This window comes from Nematolebias whitei, chromosome 23, assembly GCF_014905685.2.
Source record: "Nematolebias whitei isolate Nwh7 chromosome 23, NemWhi1, whole genome shotgun sequence".
Classification (NCBI taxonomy): Eukaryota; Metazoa; Chordata; class Actinopteri; order Cyprinodontiformes; family Rivulidae; genus Nematolebias; species Nematolebias whitei.
Genome location: NC_056520.1, coordinates 21,011,010 through 21,028,806, shown reverse-complemented (window position 1 = coordinate 21,028,806; position 17,797 = coordinate 21,011,010). Strand labels below are relative to the sequence as shown.

At 39.5% G+C, this 17,797-nt stretch overlaps 2 protein-coding genes across 2 annotated transcripts in view; one reads left to right on the top strand and one right to left on the bottom strand.

Moving 5' to 3' along the window:
* The first annotated feature begins 2,650 nt into the window (after nucleotides 1–2,650).
* Nucleotides 2,651–7,139, top strand: LOC119428862 (protein jagunal homolog 1-B). Its single transcript, XM_037696555.1, has 4 exons — nucleotides 2,651–2,759; nucleotides 4,994–5,086; nucleotides 5,172–5,244; nucleotides 6,485–7,139. The coding sequence occupies exons 2-4, from the start codon at nucleotides 4,998–5,000 to the stop codon at nucleotides 6,872–6,874; spliced, it is 552 nt and encodes a 183-aa protein (XP_037552483.1). The 5' UTR covers nucleotides 2,651–2,759; nucleotides 4,994–4,997; the 3' UTR covers nucleotides 6,875–7,139.
* A 2,494-nt stretch (nucleotides 7,140–9,633) lies between these two features.
* Nucleotides 9,634–17,797, bottom strand: part of LOC119429094 (NF-kappa-B inhibitor zeta-like) — a 14,094-nt gene continuing 5,930 nt past the window's right edge. The window contains exons 6-10 of the mRNA XM_037696812.1: nucleotides 16,697–16,760; nucleotides 16,427–16,572; nucleotides 12,087–12,197; nucleotides 11,823–11,990; nucleotides 9,634–9,672 (exon numbers count right to left, since the gene is read on the bottom strand). Of these exons, the coding sequence (XP_037552740.1) occupies nucleotides 9,634–9,672; nucleotides 11,823–11,990; nucleotides 12,087–12,197; nucleotides 16,427–16,572; nucleotides 16,697–16,760 (528 nt within the window). The remainder of the gene's footprint in view (nucleotides 9,673–11,822; nucleotides 11,991–12,086; nucleotides 12,198–16,426; nucleotides 16,573–16,696; nucleotides 16,761–17,797) is intronic.

Here is a 17,797-nt window from a genome sequence, read left to right as displayed (position 1 = left end):
TATGAGAGAGAAAAATGCATATATTAAAAAGCTTGCTTTTTAGCAAAGAAAAAAAATTAATTGTAATAAAAATACAATAATAGATGACTCAGGCATTTTGTAAAATGTTCCTTTTCTTTTTAAATTATACATTTAAAACCTAATCTAGTTTAACCAAAGCTTTTCAAATTTAAATTTGGATGCTTCAGATGTGAAACAAAATGGTGTCTAATACCACCTTGTGGTCAAGTTAAACAACTTTTCCATGATATTCTAATTTTTTGGAAAGGGTCTGTATATGCTGGGCCGGATTTTAGCAGGGGCTTACAGGGGCTGCAGCCCGGGGCCCCGGCATTTCAGGGGCCCCGAAGGATGTTTTATGTTTTTGTGAATGGATAGTGTCAGAATTTAATCAATGACTATGATGATTTTGACAGCACCGATGAAAAATGTTCCAATTTGTTCTGGAAAACGTCCATCTTGAATGCTTGCTTGTTATTGGGCCACTTTTGACGCATCTTACGCATTGGGGAGGAGCATCAGGGAATATTATTTTACAATGGCAGACAACAGTGTTTGTGGTTCTAGTTCCTCAAAATAAGATGAATGCAGAAGTGTCATTAATAAATGGAAATCTGTATTTTGTTCTTCATATTTTTCAAGATGTTCTCTGTAAAAACCTTGGTATGTATATATATATATATATATATATATAGGGCCCCCATATACAGTATTGACTCCAGCCCAGGGGCCCCCATCCTGACTCCAGCCCAGGGGCCCCCATCCTCCTAAATCCGGCCCTGTGTATATGTATACATTTAAGGCCAGCCAGGGGAGCCAGATTCAGATAATCACACAGTTGTTTTGGGGACAGGCAGAACTTAATGACATCTACCTTGAGTCTGTGTTGGTCCAAACGGTTCCAAAATGTCCAAATTACATGGCCACACCGATGGAACCTGCCTGAGTAAAATCCTGGAGATTTGATCCATTTAGCCCAAAGCATTTGAGTCTGGGTACCTGAGGCACAAACCAAGCCATCATAAGACAAGCAGCATGATTGGGTCCAAATTTGCTGCTGACAACTTCCTTGATTGTTGATAAAACCAGCAACTAGCCGAATCCAAAAAGCAGAAACCAGTTATTGTAAATCCAATTAAATTTGCATCCTTAAAATCCACAAATGGCAGCAGAGATAGACACATCATCAAGTCTTCAAGTCGATGAGATATCCAGCTGCGTGAGTGCCAACAGGGCAAATCGGCTTGCCTAAAGCCTGTGTTCTCTTCGAAGAAATGTTATCAATTGTGTTGAGGGACCAACTGATCAAATCAAGTCCATAATTATGGTTTGGAAGATATGCAAAAAAGGCTCAGAAGCAGTTTCACGGACGAGACAGAGCAGCAAAGCAAAGTGGAGAGGAAGAGGAGGGGAAAATCGTCCGACCTCGGCAAGAACAACTGGTAACGTGAAGGTTCTACAAGCAAACAGTAGTGAATCCTTTAAGTTTTGTATATTTCTGAATAAATACAACTTAAAACATAATCAGAGTTTCACACAAGTCTTAGAAGTAAATGGACTGTACTTATATAGCGCCTTTCTATCTTATTTCAAGACACTCAAAGCACTTTACACTACAATCTGTGTCCTCATTTACCCATTCATACAGCACTCTACTAGATCTTGGAGGAGCGTTCATGTAAATAACGTCACCGTAATCAATGGAGGGAAGGAAAGTCACAGATACAAGGTGTTTTCTAGCATTCAGAGTTAGACAGGATCTGTTTCTGAAAAAGAAACCCAGTTTAACTTTCAGTTTCTTTACCAAGTTTTCCACATGGAGCTTAAAAGAGAGATGTGAGTCGACCAAGATACCCAAATATTTATAGGAATCAACAAACTCAATGGGGACACCATTTGAGGATGAGATCAGAGGAAGAACTGCTGGGACCAACTTCCTATTTGAAAAAAGCATATATATGGGGAATGGGGGCGCAGAGGTTGGAGAAGGTGGTCCTGTGATCGGAAGATCGTCGGTTCAAGCCCCCGGTACCAACAACATCAAAAACGTGGGTGGGGTAGGTGAAACACCCACACCTGTCCCCACCCTCATTAGTCCCACCTTGTTGGCTGTGGTGACCCCCAACACAGGGAGCAGCCGAAAGAAGAAAGAAAAAAAATTATATGTGTGTTTTGGCCTAATTTGATGCATTTTGAGTCAAATGTCCATCTTTTACAGTCATGATTAGTATTTATTCAATTTAAACCAGATTATGTCAGTACGATCAGTGTTGTGCATTTTAAAATCAAAAGGCTTGTGAATTCATAATTTACACTATGGAAATAATAAGAGTTTAATATTTTACCATTTTTTTAACACCAAGTAAACGTGACAAAAATTCAAAGAATGACATACAGTTCACTGAAAAAGATTCACTGGTCTAATATTAAACACACAAAACGATAAACTTTTTTTTTTTCATTCAACCTTTATTTATACAGGTTAATCCCATTGAGCCTTGTGGACTCATTTACAAGAGACCTGAATCTTACAAATAATAAATTGAAAACAAAATCGATCCAAATCCATCTCTTTACTTCAAATTTAATCTAATTCTAGTGACAAGAGACTGACATAGAAAAAGGACCAATCATGATTCGACACGTCACACGTCGAGACCTGTTCGTCCCTCCTCCTACGCTCCAATCAGCTAGCGAGCTACCGAGCCTGTAGTTAGCTGAATTATAGTTTTTTTTTTATAGCAACAAGAAATAAAAAGGTAAGAGTCGTTGTCAATAAGTGAAAATGCAGCTTCTGATTTGTATCTGAAGCTTATCCACTCAGTGCGTGATCTATAGTAGCTAACATTTGAGCTAGTGAAAAGCCTGTTAGCTTTCTTTGAACGGACCTTTTCATTTAGCCTGCCTTTAACAGCTGGGAACAGAGGTGGAGTCGAGCGCTTGTTAGTACTCTTTGAACTCGCAAATTAAGCGGTTTGGGTAAATAAAATTAAAAAAAATATATATATAATAAGCTGAAATGCTACACATGCTAGTTTAGCAACGCTAGCCGTGAGTGAAACAGCTGCACGCGCGGCTCTGCTGCAGCTGTTTCACTCACCGAGAAGACTAAAGTGTATAAATTATATTCACTTGGATTATAGACAATTGTACAAGTCTCCAGGGGATTGAAGCTGCGTTAATAAGACGTAAATACTCCACCACGAATGGGGAAATTGGACATAATATCCTGAAGTTTTGCTTCCGGGTGAAACATTGATTTAATGCAATTCAGTTTATTTCTATAGCACCAAGTCACAGCAGAAGTCATCTCAGGACAGATGCACAATGGCAGGTCAAGAATCACATGTTAACATAGAAATAGTATCAAATGAAAACTATTCATTCAACCTGTGTTTAGACAGGTTTTGCTTTTGGAAACTTTAATTCCTCTTTTTCTGGATGTAAGTCACATTTTTTTTGGATGATTGTTTCCTCTGGTATCAGATGTTGTGCAGCTGGAAGGCTTTTCACTGAAACTTTTTAGTTTTGGACATTTGTTATGATGCGTAACCATGGCAACAAGGCAGTTTTCTACAACCAACAGCAGCTGATTAACATCTCAAAAGCTCAAATAATAGCTCAACTACAGCCCCAAATCTCAAATGAGTTGAAAAGGATGTTCTGTGGATGCATTCTCATCTACCTGCCAGCTGTGCTCGAGTGCCTGACCACTGAGATCCTGGAACTAGCAGGAAACACGGCTCAGGACAGCGGAAGGACAGGATCGTCCCTTGGCACTCACAGTTGGCTGTCCGCAGCGACAAGGAGCTCAGCAGACTGCTGGGAGGAGTGGCCATCGCTCTGGGAGGAGTTCTGCCCGGCATTCAGGTGGTCCTACAGCCCGGGGGAACCGAGAGGCCAGCCGAGTCTGGGTTGACGGATCAGACGGCATCTGCAGCCAGTTTCTTAAGATCCACTGTGGGATGGACCTTTACAAGAGATCCTTCCTGTCTACAGCCATCAGCATCTATAACATCTCTTAATGAAATGAGGATAACGAGTTACAGCAACAAATAATTTCCCTTTGGGATTAATAAAGTATTTTTGAATTGAATTGAATTGAATCCCATTGAGCCTCGGGGACTCATTTACAAGAGAGACCTGATTTTAACAAAGAGTGATGACAACAGTGGACAACAATAGACGACCATAAAGGATGTGTACAAGTTGAGAATTTACAAGTGAAAATAAAATGGTATTTAAAAGAAAAATGTAACAAAAAACAGCTAGGTTGTAAGGTGATTCAGTTGTAATAACTCATTTTAAGAAATTAGGTCAATTTGTCCTCCTGTAAGCTAAGCCTATAGCAGCACAACAAGCCAACCCTAACTATAGGATTTATCAATAAGGAAAGTCTTAATCCCACTCTTCAAACTGGATAATGTGTCAGCCTCACAGACAGAAACTGGAAGTTGGTTCCACAAGAGAGGAGCCTGATAACTGGAAGATCTTCCTCTCATTCTGCTTTTGGAAACTCTAGGAACCGCGAGTAAACCTGCAGTCTAAGAGCGAAGTTAGGAAAATGTGGAACAATAAGATCTCTAATGTAAGATGGAGCTAGGTTGTTGAGGGCTTTCTAGGTTAGAAGTAAGATTTTGCATTCAATTCTGGACTTAGGGAGCCAATGATTTTAGTCATTTGTCTGTTTGGAAATAGAATGCTCCAGGTGTTCCAAGCAGCTGGATAAATTGTGGCTCTCGGGAATTTATTTTGGGCCTGCCCCAGATCATAACTCTTTAAGTGCTTTTTATACAGAACTGATGACCTTATCAAGCAAAGGTCATGAGCGTGTATCGTAATTGTGTGTGAATATATCTATATATATATATATAACGCCAGATTAATTGTGCACTTGTGTTTTAAAATGAAGCACAGCAACTTAAAAAGCCATCATAAAGAGTTTTGCTTGATTTAAAACCCATGTTTTGTTTTGTCGTCACGCCTTCATCAGCACCATGGCTTCTCGAGCTGGTCCAAGAGCAGAGGGCACAGATGGCAGCGACTTTCAGCACCGGGAGCGGGTCGCCTCTCACTACCAGATGAGGTTGGTTCCGTCGTATAAAACTTTCCTTATTTCTCTGCGTTTTCTTGCTCCTTGTAACTCTTGACTTTCCCCTCGTCTATTCCAGTGTAGCGTTGAAGTCTGAAATCCGTAAACTCAACATTGTTCATCTGCTGCTCTGGGCGCTGATGGCTGCTCAGGTCAGGACAAATTTTTAAGGATGTGTTTCAAATAAGGATGCACCGGTCCAGGTTTTTTTTTTTTTTTTTTTTCACTTCCGATACCGATATTTGAGTGTTTATTTTTTTTAAATTTTTTTATTTTTACACCTTTTATTTTACCAGGAAGAAGTCATTGAGATTATTACTCTCTTTTACATGGATGTCCTGGGCAATATGCAAATACAGCAACACAGTCTTAAAATAAGTTTAGTTTTAAAAGTTTATTGTCTGTTTGTCGATCCGATACCGATCCGATATTGTTTGTGAAAAATCGGTGCTGAATTAACTTAAAACATTTGTTTTTTAAACACAGACATAAATGTACTGAATTACAAATTTATTGAAAAATCTGCACTAGTACAACACACGGATAGCTTCACAAGCTTGGTCAAACGTAAAAACAACACAACTTTAATTTGTTCAGTCGGTGCAATTATGAGTATAACATCCAATGTAAAATAAATAATAAAGATACTGAAACTGATAAAAACGATAGGTTGACAACTTTGCTCAGACATGAAAAAATACTTCAACAAACATTTCAAATGAATGTTTGAAATGAATCAAGAATTTTTTTTTTTCGATATCTGTATCGATACTAATGTCGGATTGGTGCATCTCTACCGATACCTGATCAAGATTCTCCCCCCACATGTATTAATATTGTACCGGTGCGTCTACCCGATCAAGAATTTTTCCATGTCTGTACTGATACTGATACTAATATCAGATCGTTGCATCTCTTATCGATACTCAATCAAGAATTAACACCCCCCCACACACACACACACGATATCTGTACAGATACTAATGTTGGATTGGTGTATCTCTACTGATACCCGATCAAGATATTTTTTCCGCCCGATATGATATTAATATCGTATCGGTGTGTCTACCCAATCAAGATTTCCCCCGATATCTGTATTGATACCGATACTAACATCGGATCGGTGCATCTCTATCGATACCCGATCAAGAATCCCCCCCACTAATGTTGGATCGGTGCATCTCTACCGATGTCCAAACAAGATAATCCCCCCCCCCCCCCCGATATATTAATATCGTATCAGTGTGTCTACCCAATCAAGATTTCCCCCGATATCTGTATTGATACCGATACTAATATTGGATTGGTGCATCTCTGGTTTCAAGCTACTTTATTAGTAAAAATTAAAAAAAAAATGAATCTATTCCTCAAATGTTGTCCATTTTGTTTCAGGTGACTGTGAGCCAACTGAGTCTCGTCTCTCACAAAGTGGTAGCCTCTCCATACCAGTGGGAGTACCCCTACCTCCTGAGCATAGTCCCTACAGTCTTCAGCTTCCTGGCGTTGCCTCGTAACAATATCAGCTACCTGGTCATCTCCATGATCAGCGCCGGGCTCTTCTGCGTGGCGCCGCTCATCTACGGCGGCATGGAGATGTTCCCCGTGGCGCAGCAGCTTTACCGCCACGGCAAAGCGTACCGCTTCATTTTCGGCTTCTCCGCCGTGTCGGTGATGTACCTCGTGATCATCATCGCTGTGCAAGTGCACGCCTGGCAGATTTATTACAGCAAGAAGCTGCTGGACCAGTGGTTCACCAGCACACAGGAGAAGAAGAAGAAATAAACTCGCATGACGTAGCAGTTTGGACAAAGAGAGCTGTCTGAACCAGCTGAGAGAAAACTTTTTCTATATTTATATTCGTCAGTGATGATTTCATGGTTTGGACAGTTACGGTTGCCTTCGCTCTGTACGCGAGTTTTCCTTCCATTTCATCATGAATGGCTATGTTTTGGTTTGAGCCTCATATGTTTTGGGTGCAAACTGTAAACTGAGCAAGGAAACGGGAACGACTGAGATTTACGTGTATCAAATTAAATTCAGAATCAATGATGCAACTTAATTCAGTTGGTTTGTTACCATCACTTTAATGTGCAATAGAGTCGTTAAAACATCATCAGTACATTTTGAAATAACGCATTTAATTGATTTCTCACCACATTTCATCAAAGTCCCACAACCTCTGACTGCATCACATCAATTTAACTCACATAGGGTCATACATCACTTTAAAAGTAAAACAGTAGTTAAAATATGTAAAAAAAACTTAACATTTCTACATTAACTGAACCACAAATTATATATACAGCCTACCAGTAATAATTACTACATTACAATCCCCAGCAGAAAAAAATAAAACATGGCTCTGTAGTACAAAGCAGGTTTAATACATCCTGATTAACTTATTTGGTTTAAATAATCCAGATTATAAAGATTGCATAAGGCATTTCTTTATCCTAAGAAAACAATATTTTAAGCTATTTATTATTATTAATGTAAAAATAATTGGGGAAATTGCATTTCCTGTGAAAATGCTGTGTGACTGCTTATTGCTTAAAACAGCTGAAATCAGCTAAAAATATGCTGAAATGTAGCTGAAAAGGAAGAACAAGCCTAAGTTAGCAGAATACCATACCATTCTATTTATAGAACACTTAAAACAGCGACAAGGCCAACCAAAGTGCTGTACAGGTAACACACAAAGCAAAATACAAAATCAAGTAAATCAGAAATAAAGCAGGAAGAATCCATATTTGCTGATAGGTTTAAATAAGCAGAAATTGCACAAAGATTAGGGAATTAGCTTTAAAAAAAGCTGAAATCAGCTAAAATAACTGAAAAGTAGCTGAAAAGGCAGAAAGACGCTTAAACTACCAGAAGTGGAGAGGGCATATTTTTGCTGAACGAGACTGAAAAAAGTTTAAACAAGTGCAATAACTTTGGAATGATCTGAAAAAGCTAAAATTAGCACAAACACAGCTAACTAGTAGCTGAAATAACTGAAAGGAGCATAACAAGAACAAATTAGCAGAAGTTAATTAGGCTGAAAGTAGCAGAAAATACCACAAAAAACTTGTAAATTGTAAAGTGAAAAACTTAAACTCTTAAAACAGCTAAAATTAGCTAAAAAGTAGCTGAAAAGGTGCAAGAAGTTTAAATTAAAAGAAAGTTGAAAGAATCCATATTTGCTGAATTAGGTTTAAATAAGCAAAAATGAGCACAAAAATTTGGAAATTAGCTAAAGAAAAGCTGAAATCAGCAAAAATAACTGAAAAGTAGCTGAAAAGGTGGAAGGCTTAACAAACCTGAAGAAAGTGGAGAGAGCACATTTTTGTTGAATGAGGTTGAAAACTGAAATGCGTGCAAACATTTTGGAATGATCTGAAAAAGCTAAAATGATCATATAAACAGCTAAATAGCTTAAATTACTGAAACAGAAATAAGCTGAAAGGAGCATGACAAGCTAAAATTGGCAGAAGAAGTTAATTAGGCTGAAAGTAGCAAAAAATACCACAAAAAAATGAATTTATCTTAAAACAGCTAAAATTTGCTAAAAAGCTAGCTGAAAAGGTAGAAAAATTTAAATTAGCATAAGAAAGCAGAAAGAACATGTTTGCCTGATTATACTGAAAGAAGCAAAATTGAGCACAAAAAACTGAAAGTTTTCAGAAAAAAGCTGAAATTAGCAACAAACAAAAAAAGCTGAAAAGTAGCTAAAATGGCAGAAAGAAGCTTAAATTCCTAGAAGAAAGTGGAGAGAGCACATTTTTGCTGAGAAAGCCTGAAAAAGTTTAAATGAGTACAAAAAAAATGTGGAACTGGCTGAAAAAGCCAAAATTACCATTAAACAGCTAAACAGCTAAAATAAAAAAAGCTGAAATTTCTAGAAATAAGCTAAAGAGCATAACAAGCTGGAAATGGCAGAAAGAAGTTAGAAGAAGCACAAAAAATGTTGTAGTTAGCAGAACAAATTTGAAGAAAAAAAAACAGCTGAAAGTAGCTGAAAAAAGTTTCCATTTGCTGAAAGAAGCTGAAGGAGAACAAAATGTGAACGGAGCAGTAAAAGGTTGTGAACAGATCTAAAGGTTTGAAGGATGTAAAACGAGCTCAATTCATTTCCTATTAGAAAAAAAAAAGGCAGAAAAGGCTAAATATTTCAAAAAGCTGAAGTTGCACCAAAACCCAAAGTCACAGCAGGTGGTAATGAGTGACATACAATCTAATAATTTCTAAAAGAAAAGCTGAATTTTCTTTATCAGCGCACAAACAAAAAGACTGCAGATTGTTATAAAACAGTCTCCCTTGTTGACCTTTTATGTAAATTAGCTCCAGATGAGTTTTTTTTTTCTTTTTACCGTCATTGAACTTAAAAGTTGCTCCTACTTCCTGCTTCGTACCACAGAGCCCAGCAAAAGCTCGTATAAACGTTACATTGTAACGAACGTGTGGAAATGTTTCACTGAAACAACCAGCATCTGCCGCATCTGGGCAAATATTTTTAGATAGAGCTGACTGTCTAACTGACAGTGTTCTGGAAAGTGCACTTAAACATGAACATATTTCCCCTTCAGGATCTGCCGCACCTGGAGAAAAGAAGACAAAGCTGCAGGTTAGTTTTACTCGTTCTTAGAAAAACCTTTTCCTTCACGAGTTCGGCCATTGTTTTGTTCTCCCTCAAACTGTGTCAGAAGCTTTCTTCCTTCATAGAGTAAAACGCCTAATCTCCACCCTAAGACCCATTCAGACTTTGTTTTTCTTTTACTTTAACAGATTTTACTCAAGTTACAGCGATTAAAAATAAAAAAAGCAGAAAGAAATTTAAAACTAAAATCAAAGCCACACCTCCGTGATAAATTTCCCAGTTTCCATCAACACACTTAACTTTCTATGATTTCCTGTTTGTTGTTGTTTTTTAACCTACGCCAAGGATATGTTTTTGTCCACGTAGGTTTGTCTGCGCAATATTACTCAAAATGTTACGAATGGATTGTTAATTGGGGATAATTTTGAGGATCACAATGTTCACATTTTGGACTTCGAAGACCGATGGTTTGAATGAAGGAAGACATTTTTTTGTAAAATGAGAGAAACCATCTTTAAACAGAGGAAGAGGTTTCATAATTCAACTTTCAAAAACCTTTAATGCAGCTTTAGGCCTGATACCTGGTCACTTTCACTCCAATCAAGAACTTCATCCATGTCACCAGAGTGGCTCCTCTGTGAGTCAGACTAACAAAACCCTATTGTGAGAATTGACAGGGCAATCTGTATATGTATCTAGACCAAAGTCCATGCTCAATAATCCATGTACAAATCCAACAATGTTCAGTCAAGTCATGGTAAATGGACTGTACTTATATAGCACCTTTCTATCTTATCAAGACACTCAAAGCGCTTTACACTACAATCTGTGCCCTCGTTTACCCATTCATACAGCACTAATATAGCTAAACAAATCATTCTAAAGAGACTAATCAGAGCTTTATCACATTCATACACTAATGGGACACACATCAGAGGCAATGAGGGGTTCAGTGTCTTGCCCAGGGGCACTTCAGCATGTGACTGCTGGTGGATTAGAACCTTGCATTGGAGGAGGACTGCTCTAACCACTCAGCCACAGCTGCCTCATCTGGGCATTTTTTTTTTTTTCTGAGACGTTTCGTCCTTCATCCAAAGGACTTCTTCAGTCCAAGGAGCCACAAACAAACTGGAATCCCACAAGCACCAACTCCCTTAGTGGAAAAAAAAAACAGTTTGCTGGTGATAAGATGGTTTATGGAGTCCGCCCTCACCCCCATCAACTCTTCTAAGGCAGCCATGCCAAAATGGTTCAAAACACCAAAGTTCTAGCTCAATAGGTACAAATCCAGCAATGTTCAGTCAAGTCATCTGGATGGGTTTTTTTTTCTGAGATGTTTCATCCAAAGGACTTCTTCAGTCTAAGGAGCCTTGACACCTTGATGGGGGAGAGGGCGGTCCCACCAGCAAACTGTTTTTTTGTTTTTTTCTCCCACTAAGGGAGTTGGTGCTCGTGCGTCTCCAGTTTGTTTGTGGCTCCTCGAACTGAATAAGTCCTTTGGCTGAAGGACGAAATGTCTTAAAAAAAAAACATCCAGATGACCTGACTGAACATTGTTGGATTTGTACCTGGATTATTGAGCATGAACTTTGGTGTTTTGAACCATTTTGGCATGGCTGCCTTAGAGGAGTTGACAGGGGAGAGGGAGGGCCCCAGAAACCATCTCATCACCAGCAAACTATTTTTTTTCCAGTAAGGGAGTTGGTGCTTGTGGGTCTCCAGTTTGTTTGTGGCTCCTAGGACTGAAGAAGTCCTTTGGATGGAGGACGAAACTTCTCCACAAAAAAAAAAAAAAAGAAACCGTTGGATTTGTACCTGGATGAACTTTGGTCCAGTTGTTTTCGTCTTGAACTTTTTTGATTGTTAATGGAGCTTCATGAAATTTTGGAGAAATCTTGAGGTTGTCAAAAAGAACAAATGATTAAGTTTTGGTGGTGATCTGGATCCAGGAATTAAAGAGGCAGCTACAGCTCGCTGCAGCGGAAAAAAATGCCAACATAAAAAAACAAGAACATTTGTTTTGTGAGGACTGATAACTGAAACCAACAATTACTCCCTCACGCGACTTATAAAATATAAAAAGGTTATTTAATATGTGATGAATACATGGTCTTTGTGAAAAATTTGCAAGTGTAACCGGACAAAACTCACCTTTTCACCCACGGGGCCGTCGGGTGCCAGCTGGCACGGCAGCTCATTTTCATAATTTCTCGCCCCCGGATCGGCACCGTTCCTCATCAGCAGCTTCACAGCTTCCACTTGACTTTTGTAGTTTTGCAAAGAGCTGACGATGTGCAGGGCCGTGTTGCCACTGAACGTCTGAAATGAACGAGGGAAACGATTCTCACCCATACAGATTTGTTGCGCCTCCTCTTTGCCTCGTTATTCTGGTTGTTTGTAGTGAAAGACACAAACCTTAACATTCACAAAGGCCAGGGACGTTGGCTGTTCGAGAAAGATGTTGAGCAGCTCCAAATTTGTATCCTCAGAAGCCATGTGAAGGCAAGTTCTTCCGCTTTTTAAATCCTTGAGACAAAAAAAGGAAGAAATAGTCAAATTTGCAGCCTCCATCCTAAAGGTTATATCTAGTAGGGATGCACGATATTATCGGCATGATATCGGTATCAGCCGATATTAACAATAAAGTTAAATATCGGACATCGGCCATTCCATCAAAATAACTCACCAATATAAAAGGCGCTGTTTTTTATATAGTGTTACATCATTTCAGCCCCCTTTTTGGCATCTGCATTTGGTAGCAGGCCAAATTGACAAAGACCATTTATAACTGGGGTGTCAAACTCACTTACAAAAGGGGGCCAAAATTAAAAACTTTTTCAAACTAAGGGCCAATTTCAGAATCTACATTAACTCAAGTTGGATACCCACAATCTTTTCTTAGTTGCAGGTTCCTCAACAAGAGTTTGATTGGTCTCATTTGATGTTCCCTGCTTCACTTTCAACATCATAATCAAAGATTACTGAAAAAATTAAAATAATAAAAGTACGTTTAAAATATCTTGGGGGCCAGATAAGATGTCAACGAGGGCCACATTTGACCCCCGGGCCTTGAGTTTGACACATGATGTAGAATAATGTAGTATTTTAAATTCCACAGCAGAGAAAGCTATGTAGTCTCTGTAGGTAGGTCTAGGGAAAATAATATCGGTATTGGTATCGGACAAATGAGTTTTAGTATATCGGATATCGGCCAAAAATCCAATATCATACATCCCTAGTATCTAGTTTGTGTTGATGATAACTTTAGTCGACAATGACTGGAATAAAACTCATCTTGTTATGGTCCTTTAGCCTGTAGGAGGCTCCCAAACCTAAATTTTAGCCATCAGTGACACGAAGAACACATCTGGTAAGTAGTTCTTGTAATGGTGGCCCATGTCTTGTAGGAGGCATTTTAGGAAAACAAAATTTCCTGATTTTTCCCTGAGTAAATCCTGAAATCCCAGGAGGTATTTCAGTCACACAAAACACTCAAACTTGGCGTCTTTGGTGGAGAGCAGAGTCCCATTCAGAGCTGACAGTGATACTGTAACCTACGGTACGTGCATACACCAATCATACCTCGTAATTCATATTATTGAAATTGAGCATATAACGAACAGCTGGAAGACCAATTAACACTAATTAGGTCAATTGACAACATGATTGGGTATAAAAAGAGATTCTCAGAGTGTCAGTGTCTCTCAGAAGCCAAGATGGTAAGAGGATCACCAATTCCACCATTGTTGCACAGAAAGATAGTGCAGCAATACCAGAATGGTGTTACCCAGCATAAGATAGCACTTTTAAGTTATCATCATCCATCCATCCATCCGTCCATCCATTATTTTTACCCGCTTATTCCACTTTGGGTCACGGGGGTCGCTGGTGCCCATGTCCAGCAATCACTGTGCGAGGGGCGGCGTACACCCTGGACAGGTCGCAAGTCCATCACAGGGACACATAGAGACAAACGAGACAAACAACCATTCACTCTCTCACTCACACCTAGGGACAATTTTAGAGATACCAATCAGCCTAACATGCATGTTTTTGGACTGTGGGAGGAAACCGGAGTACCCGGAGAAAACCCACACATGCACGGAGAGAACATGCAAACTCCACCCAGAAAGGCCCCTGGACCGAGGTTTGAACCAAGGACCTGCTCTCTGAGAGGCAGCAGCTCTACCAGTTGCGCCACCGTGCTGCCCAGTTATCATCATCAACCGTGCATAACATCATCAAAAGATTCAGAGAATCTGGAACAATCGCTGTGTGTAAGGGTCAAGGCCGTAAAACTACTGGATGCTCGTGATCTGTGGGCTCTTAAACGTCACTGCACCTCAAACAGGAATGCCACCGTCAAGGAAATAACAGAATGGGTTCAGGAATACTTCCAGAAAGCATTGTCAGTGAACACAATCCACCGTGCCATCTGCCGTTGACAGCTGAAACTCTACAGTGCAAAGAGGAAGCCATTTCTAAGCAAGCTCCACAAGCTCAGACGTTTTCACTGGGCCAGGGGTCATTTAAAATGGAGTGTGGCAAAATGGAAGACTGTTCTGTGGTCAGATGAGTCACGATTTCAAGTTCTTTATGGAACACTGGGACGCCATGTCATCCGGACCATAGAGGACAAGGATAGCCCAAGTTGTTATCAACGCTCCGTTCAGAAGCCTGCATCACTGATGGTATGGGGTTGCATGAGCGCTTGTGGCATGGTCAGCTTGCATGTCGGGAAAGGCACCATTAATGCAGAGAACTATGTTCAGGTTCTAGAACAACATATGCTCCCATCTAGACGTCATCTCTTTCAGGGAAGACCCTGCATTTTTCAACACGATAATGCCAGACCACACTCTGCAGCAATCACAGCATCATGGCTACGTAGGAGAAGGATCCGGGTACTGATATGGCCAGCCTGCAGTCCAGATCTTTCACCTATAGAGAACATTTGGCGCATCATAAATAAGAAGGTGCGACAAAGAAGGCATAAGACGATTGAACAGTTAGAGGCCTGTATTAGACATGAATGGGAGAGTGTTCCTATTTCTAAACTTGAAAAACTAGTCTCCTCTGTCCCCAGACATCTGTTGAGTATTGTAAGAAGAAGGGGGGATGCCACACAGTGGTAAAAATGGACTTGTCCCAACTTTTTTGGGATTTGTTGACGCCATGAACAGATTTTTCCCTTAAAATGATACATTCTCTCAGTTTAAACTTTTGATCTGTGATTTGTGTTCTATTCTGAATAAAATATTAGACATTGGCACCTCCACATCATTGCATTTAGTTTTTATTCACAATTTGTTTAGTGTCCCAACTTTTTTGGAATCAGGTTTGTATGTCGATTATCGGCATTCACCTACCCCTCCCAATATCGGGTTCATCAATAGCTAAAATTTCCATATCGGTCAGGCTAAAAAGCCACCTAAGCCAATCAGTAATAATACATGGACTGTGCACACTGTAGAAGCAGAACATGGACTCAATGATATTAGAATACTAGTATTAATACATGGCCATGTTAAAATCTCTGAAAGATAAGATTTTAATCAGTAGATCAGTGTTCAGATTCCCTGAGCTTTCCCTGATTTTATATGTTTTTCTCCAATCCCTTGAGTTTTCCCTGTCTGGAAAATTGGAAAATGTGAAAGCCATTTTCCAGGTTTACCCTGATTTCCAGAGTTGCTGGGAACCCTGCATGTGCAACAATCTAAACTTTAGCCACCAATGACCAACAAATCGCATCCGGTAATTGTTCGAATGTTGTAACAGTTTCCGTTGTCCTGTAGGAGGCATTCCGGTAATTGACCTGTTTACATCTACTAAAACACCATGTGGCCAAATACATTTATAGCTACTTCCAGCATTCAAGGTCTGTGTTCAACTGTAGTGATTTGGTTCTTTACTTTTCTTTTCTTATTAACTTTGATATTGAAACTTGTTTTAAAAATGGTTTCATTGGTATTACAGTAGGAGTCTTTGACAGACAGGTTGGTGCAGCGTCTGTAGTATTCTGCACTCTGTCCTTTTTGGTGAAGAGGGAGCTGAGCTGTAAGGCAAAGCTCTCTGTTTATTGGTCAGTCTACGTTACTACCCTCACCTATGGCTACGAATTCTGGGTAGTGACCAAAAGAATGAGATTTTGGATACAGGTGGTTGAAGTGAGTTTTCTCCACAGGATAGCGGGACTCTCCCTTAGAGAAAGAGTGAGAAGTTGAGTTATCAGGGAGAGACTCAGAGTAGAACTGCTACTCCTCCACATCGAGAGGAGCCAGTTGAGGTGGTTCGAGCATCTGGTAAGGATGCTTCCTGGGGTGCTTTGGGCATGTCCGACTGGTAGGAGACCCCAAGGAAGACCCAGGACACACTGGAGAGACTGCATCTCGGTTGGCCTGGGAACACTTTGGGGTCCTCCCAGAAGAGCTGGAAGAGGTGCCTGTGGAAAGCGATGTCTGAACCTCCCTGCCCAAGCTACTGCCCCCACGACCCGACTTCGGAGCACACAGAAGATAACGGATGGATGGATGGTATTTTACATTGCATTAATTAAAATGTCCTCAATGTGCAATGTTATCGGTTGTTTGAATGACTTCATAGCAGCTGAAACAGGTAGATATAAACATTTTATATTTCAATGAACCGCAACTAGGCATGAATACATCTCAGCCACAATACATCGCAAAATAACACTGAGCACATGCATTAATAACTGTAAAAAGGGTTAATTGTTTGGTTGTTGCAACAGTTACCTTTGTCCCGTAAGAGGCGCCCATGTGCATCAGAGTCCTAATACATTCCACGTACATGCGTCTCTTGTGGGCCAGCTCCGATGTCATGTAAGAACATGGGTTCTCAAGAGTTCTCGTCTCTTTAACAAGAGCGTTATGGGACAGGACTGCAACATGAAGCGGAGTCAAACCTTTAAAAGTAAAAAAAAAGCGATATTTTTAATCACCAAAGATCAAAGTATTAGGTTTTTCTTTTTGAATTCACAATAAAAAAAAATTAATGAAATTTACCATCATAATTGAACATCTCCACATCAGCTGACTGACCACTTCCTGTTACGGTTCTGCAGATGCTCTGCAAGAACAAGAGCAAAAATGAAACGTTTTACTTTCAGCTAGATGAAAGTCCAGGTTTACTCCTACCTCTTTAACATTAAGTGGTCAAAGGTTTTTAGCACAAAAACATTGTCAGGAATAAATAGCTGAGTTTAATAAAAAAAAGTTGTCAATTAACAAGTCAGATAAGCCTGCGGAAAAAGCTGTTTTTCAAATTCGGGAGTCGAGTTTCCTCATAGCTCTGTGGCAATACCTCTGTGCCAAGTGATCTAAACAAATAAAGAGTTCAAACAAACACGATGACATGAACCAGACACGTCAAACCAGATAAACGCATTATGCTGAAGACATAAAAAACATTTTAGGCTTTTGGTTTAAAGTTTAGTCGCTTAAAGTTTTAGTTTGAGATGGTTTTTGGGGGGGTGACTGCTATAATGATGACCTTAACAAACCAAAGGTTAGCATCTCACAAGCTGTATGTTCCCATACAATGGCGAAATTAGTTCTCTGCATTTAACCCATCACACGTGAGATACACCCAGGTGGAGCAGTGGGCAGCTATGTAAGCGCCCGAGGAACAATTAGGGATTGGGCGTCTAGCTCAGAGACACAACAACGTGTGGGAATGGCGGGGAGTCGAGCCCGGGTTTCTGGTCCCAGATCGGTTGCTCTACCTCAAACTCATCTCAGCCCCCAATGAATACTGTTAAATAACATTTGTTACTTTTGGCTTGTACATTTTGTTTCTTTTAGTTTTTAACAAGATAGTTCTACTTTTAGCTTTTAGCTAGCTTTTTGCTACTTTTATATTTTAGCAAACATTTAACTACTGTTGACTTGCACTGCACTATTGATGGTTTAGCATTTTCCACATTTTTTGTTATCCTTTTGATACTTTTAGCTACCCTACTACACCTTTGAACCTTTAGCTAGGTTTTTACTACATTAAATGTTTAGTTTTTTATATTTATATAAAATATTATTTATTTATATATATATATATAAGTATATATACTGTATATATATATATATATATATATATATATATATATTTAT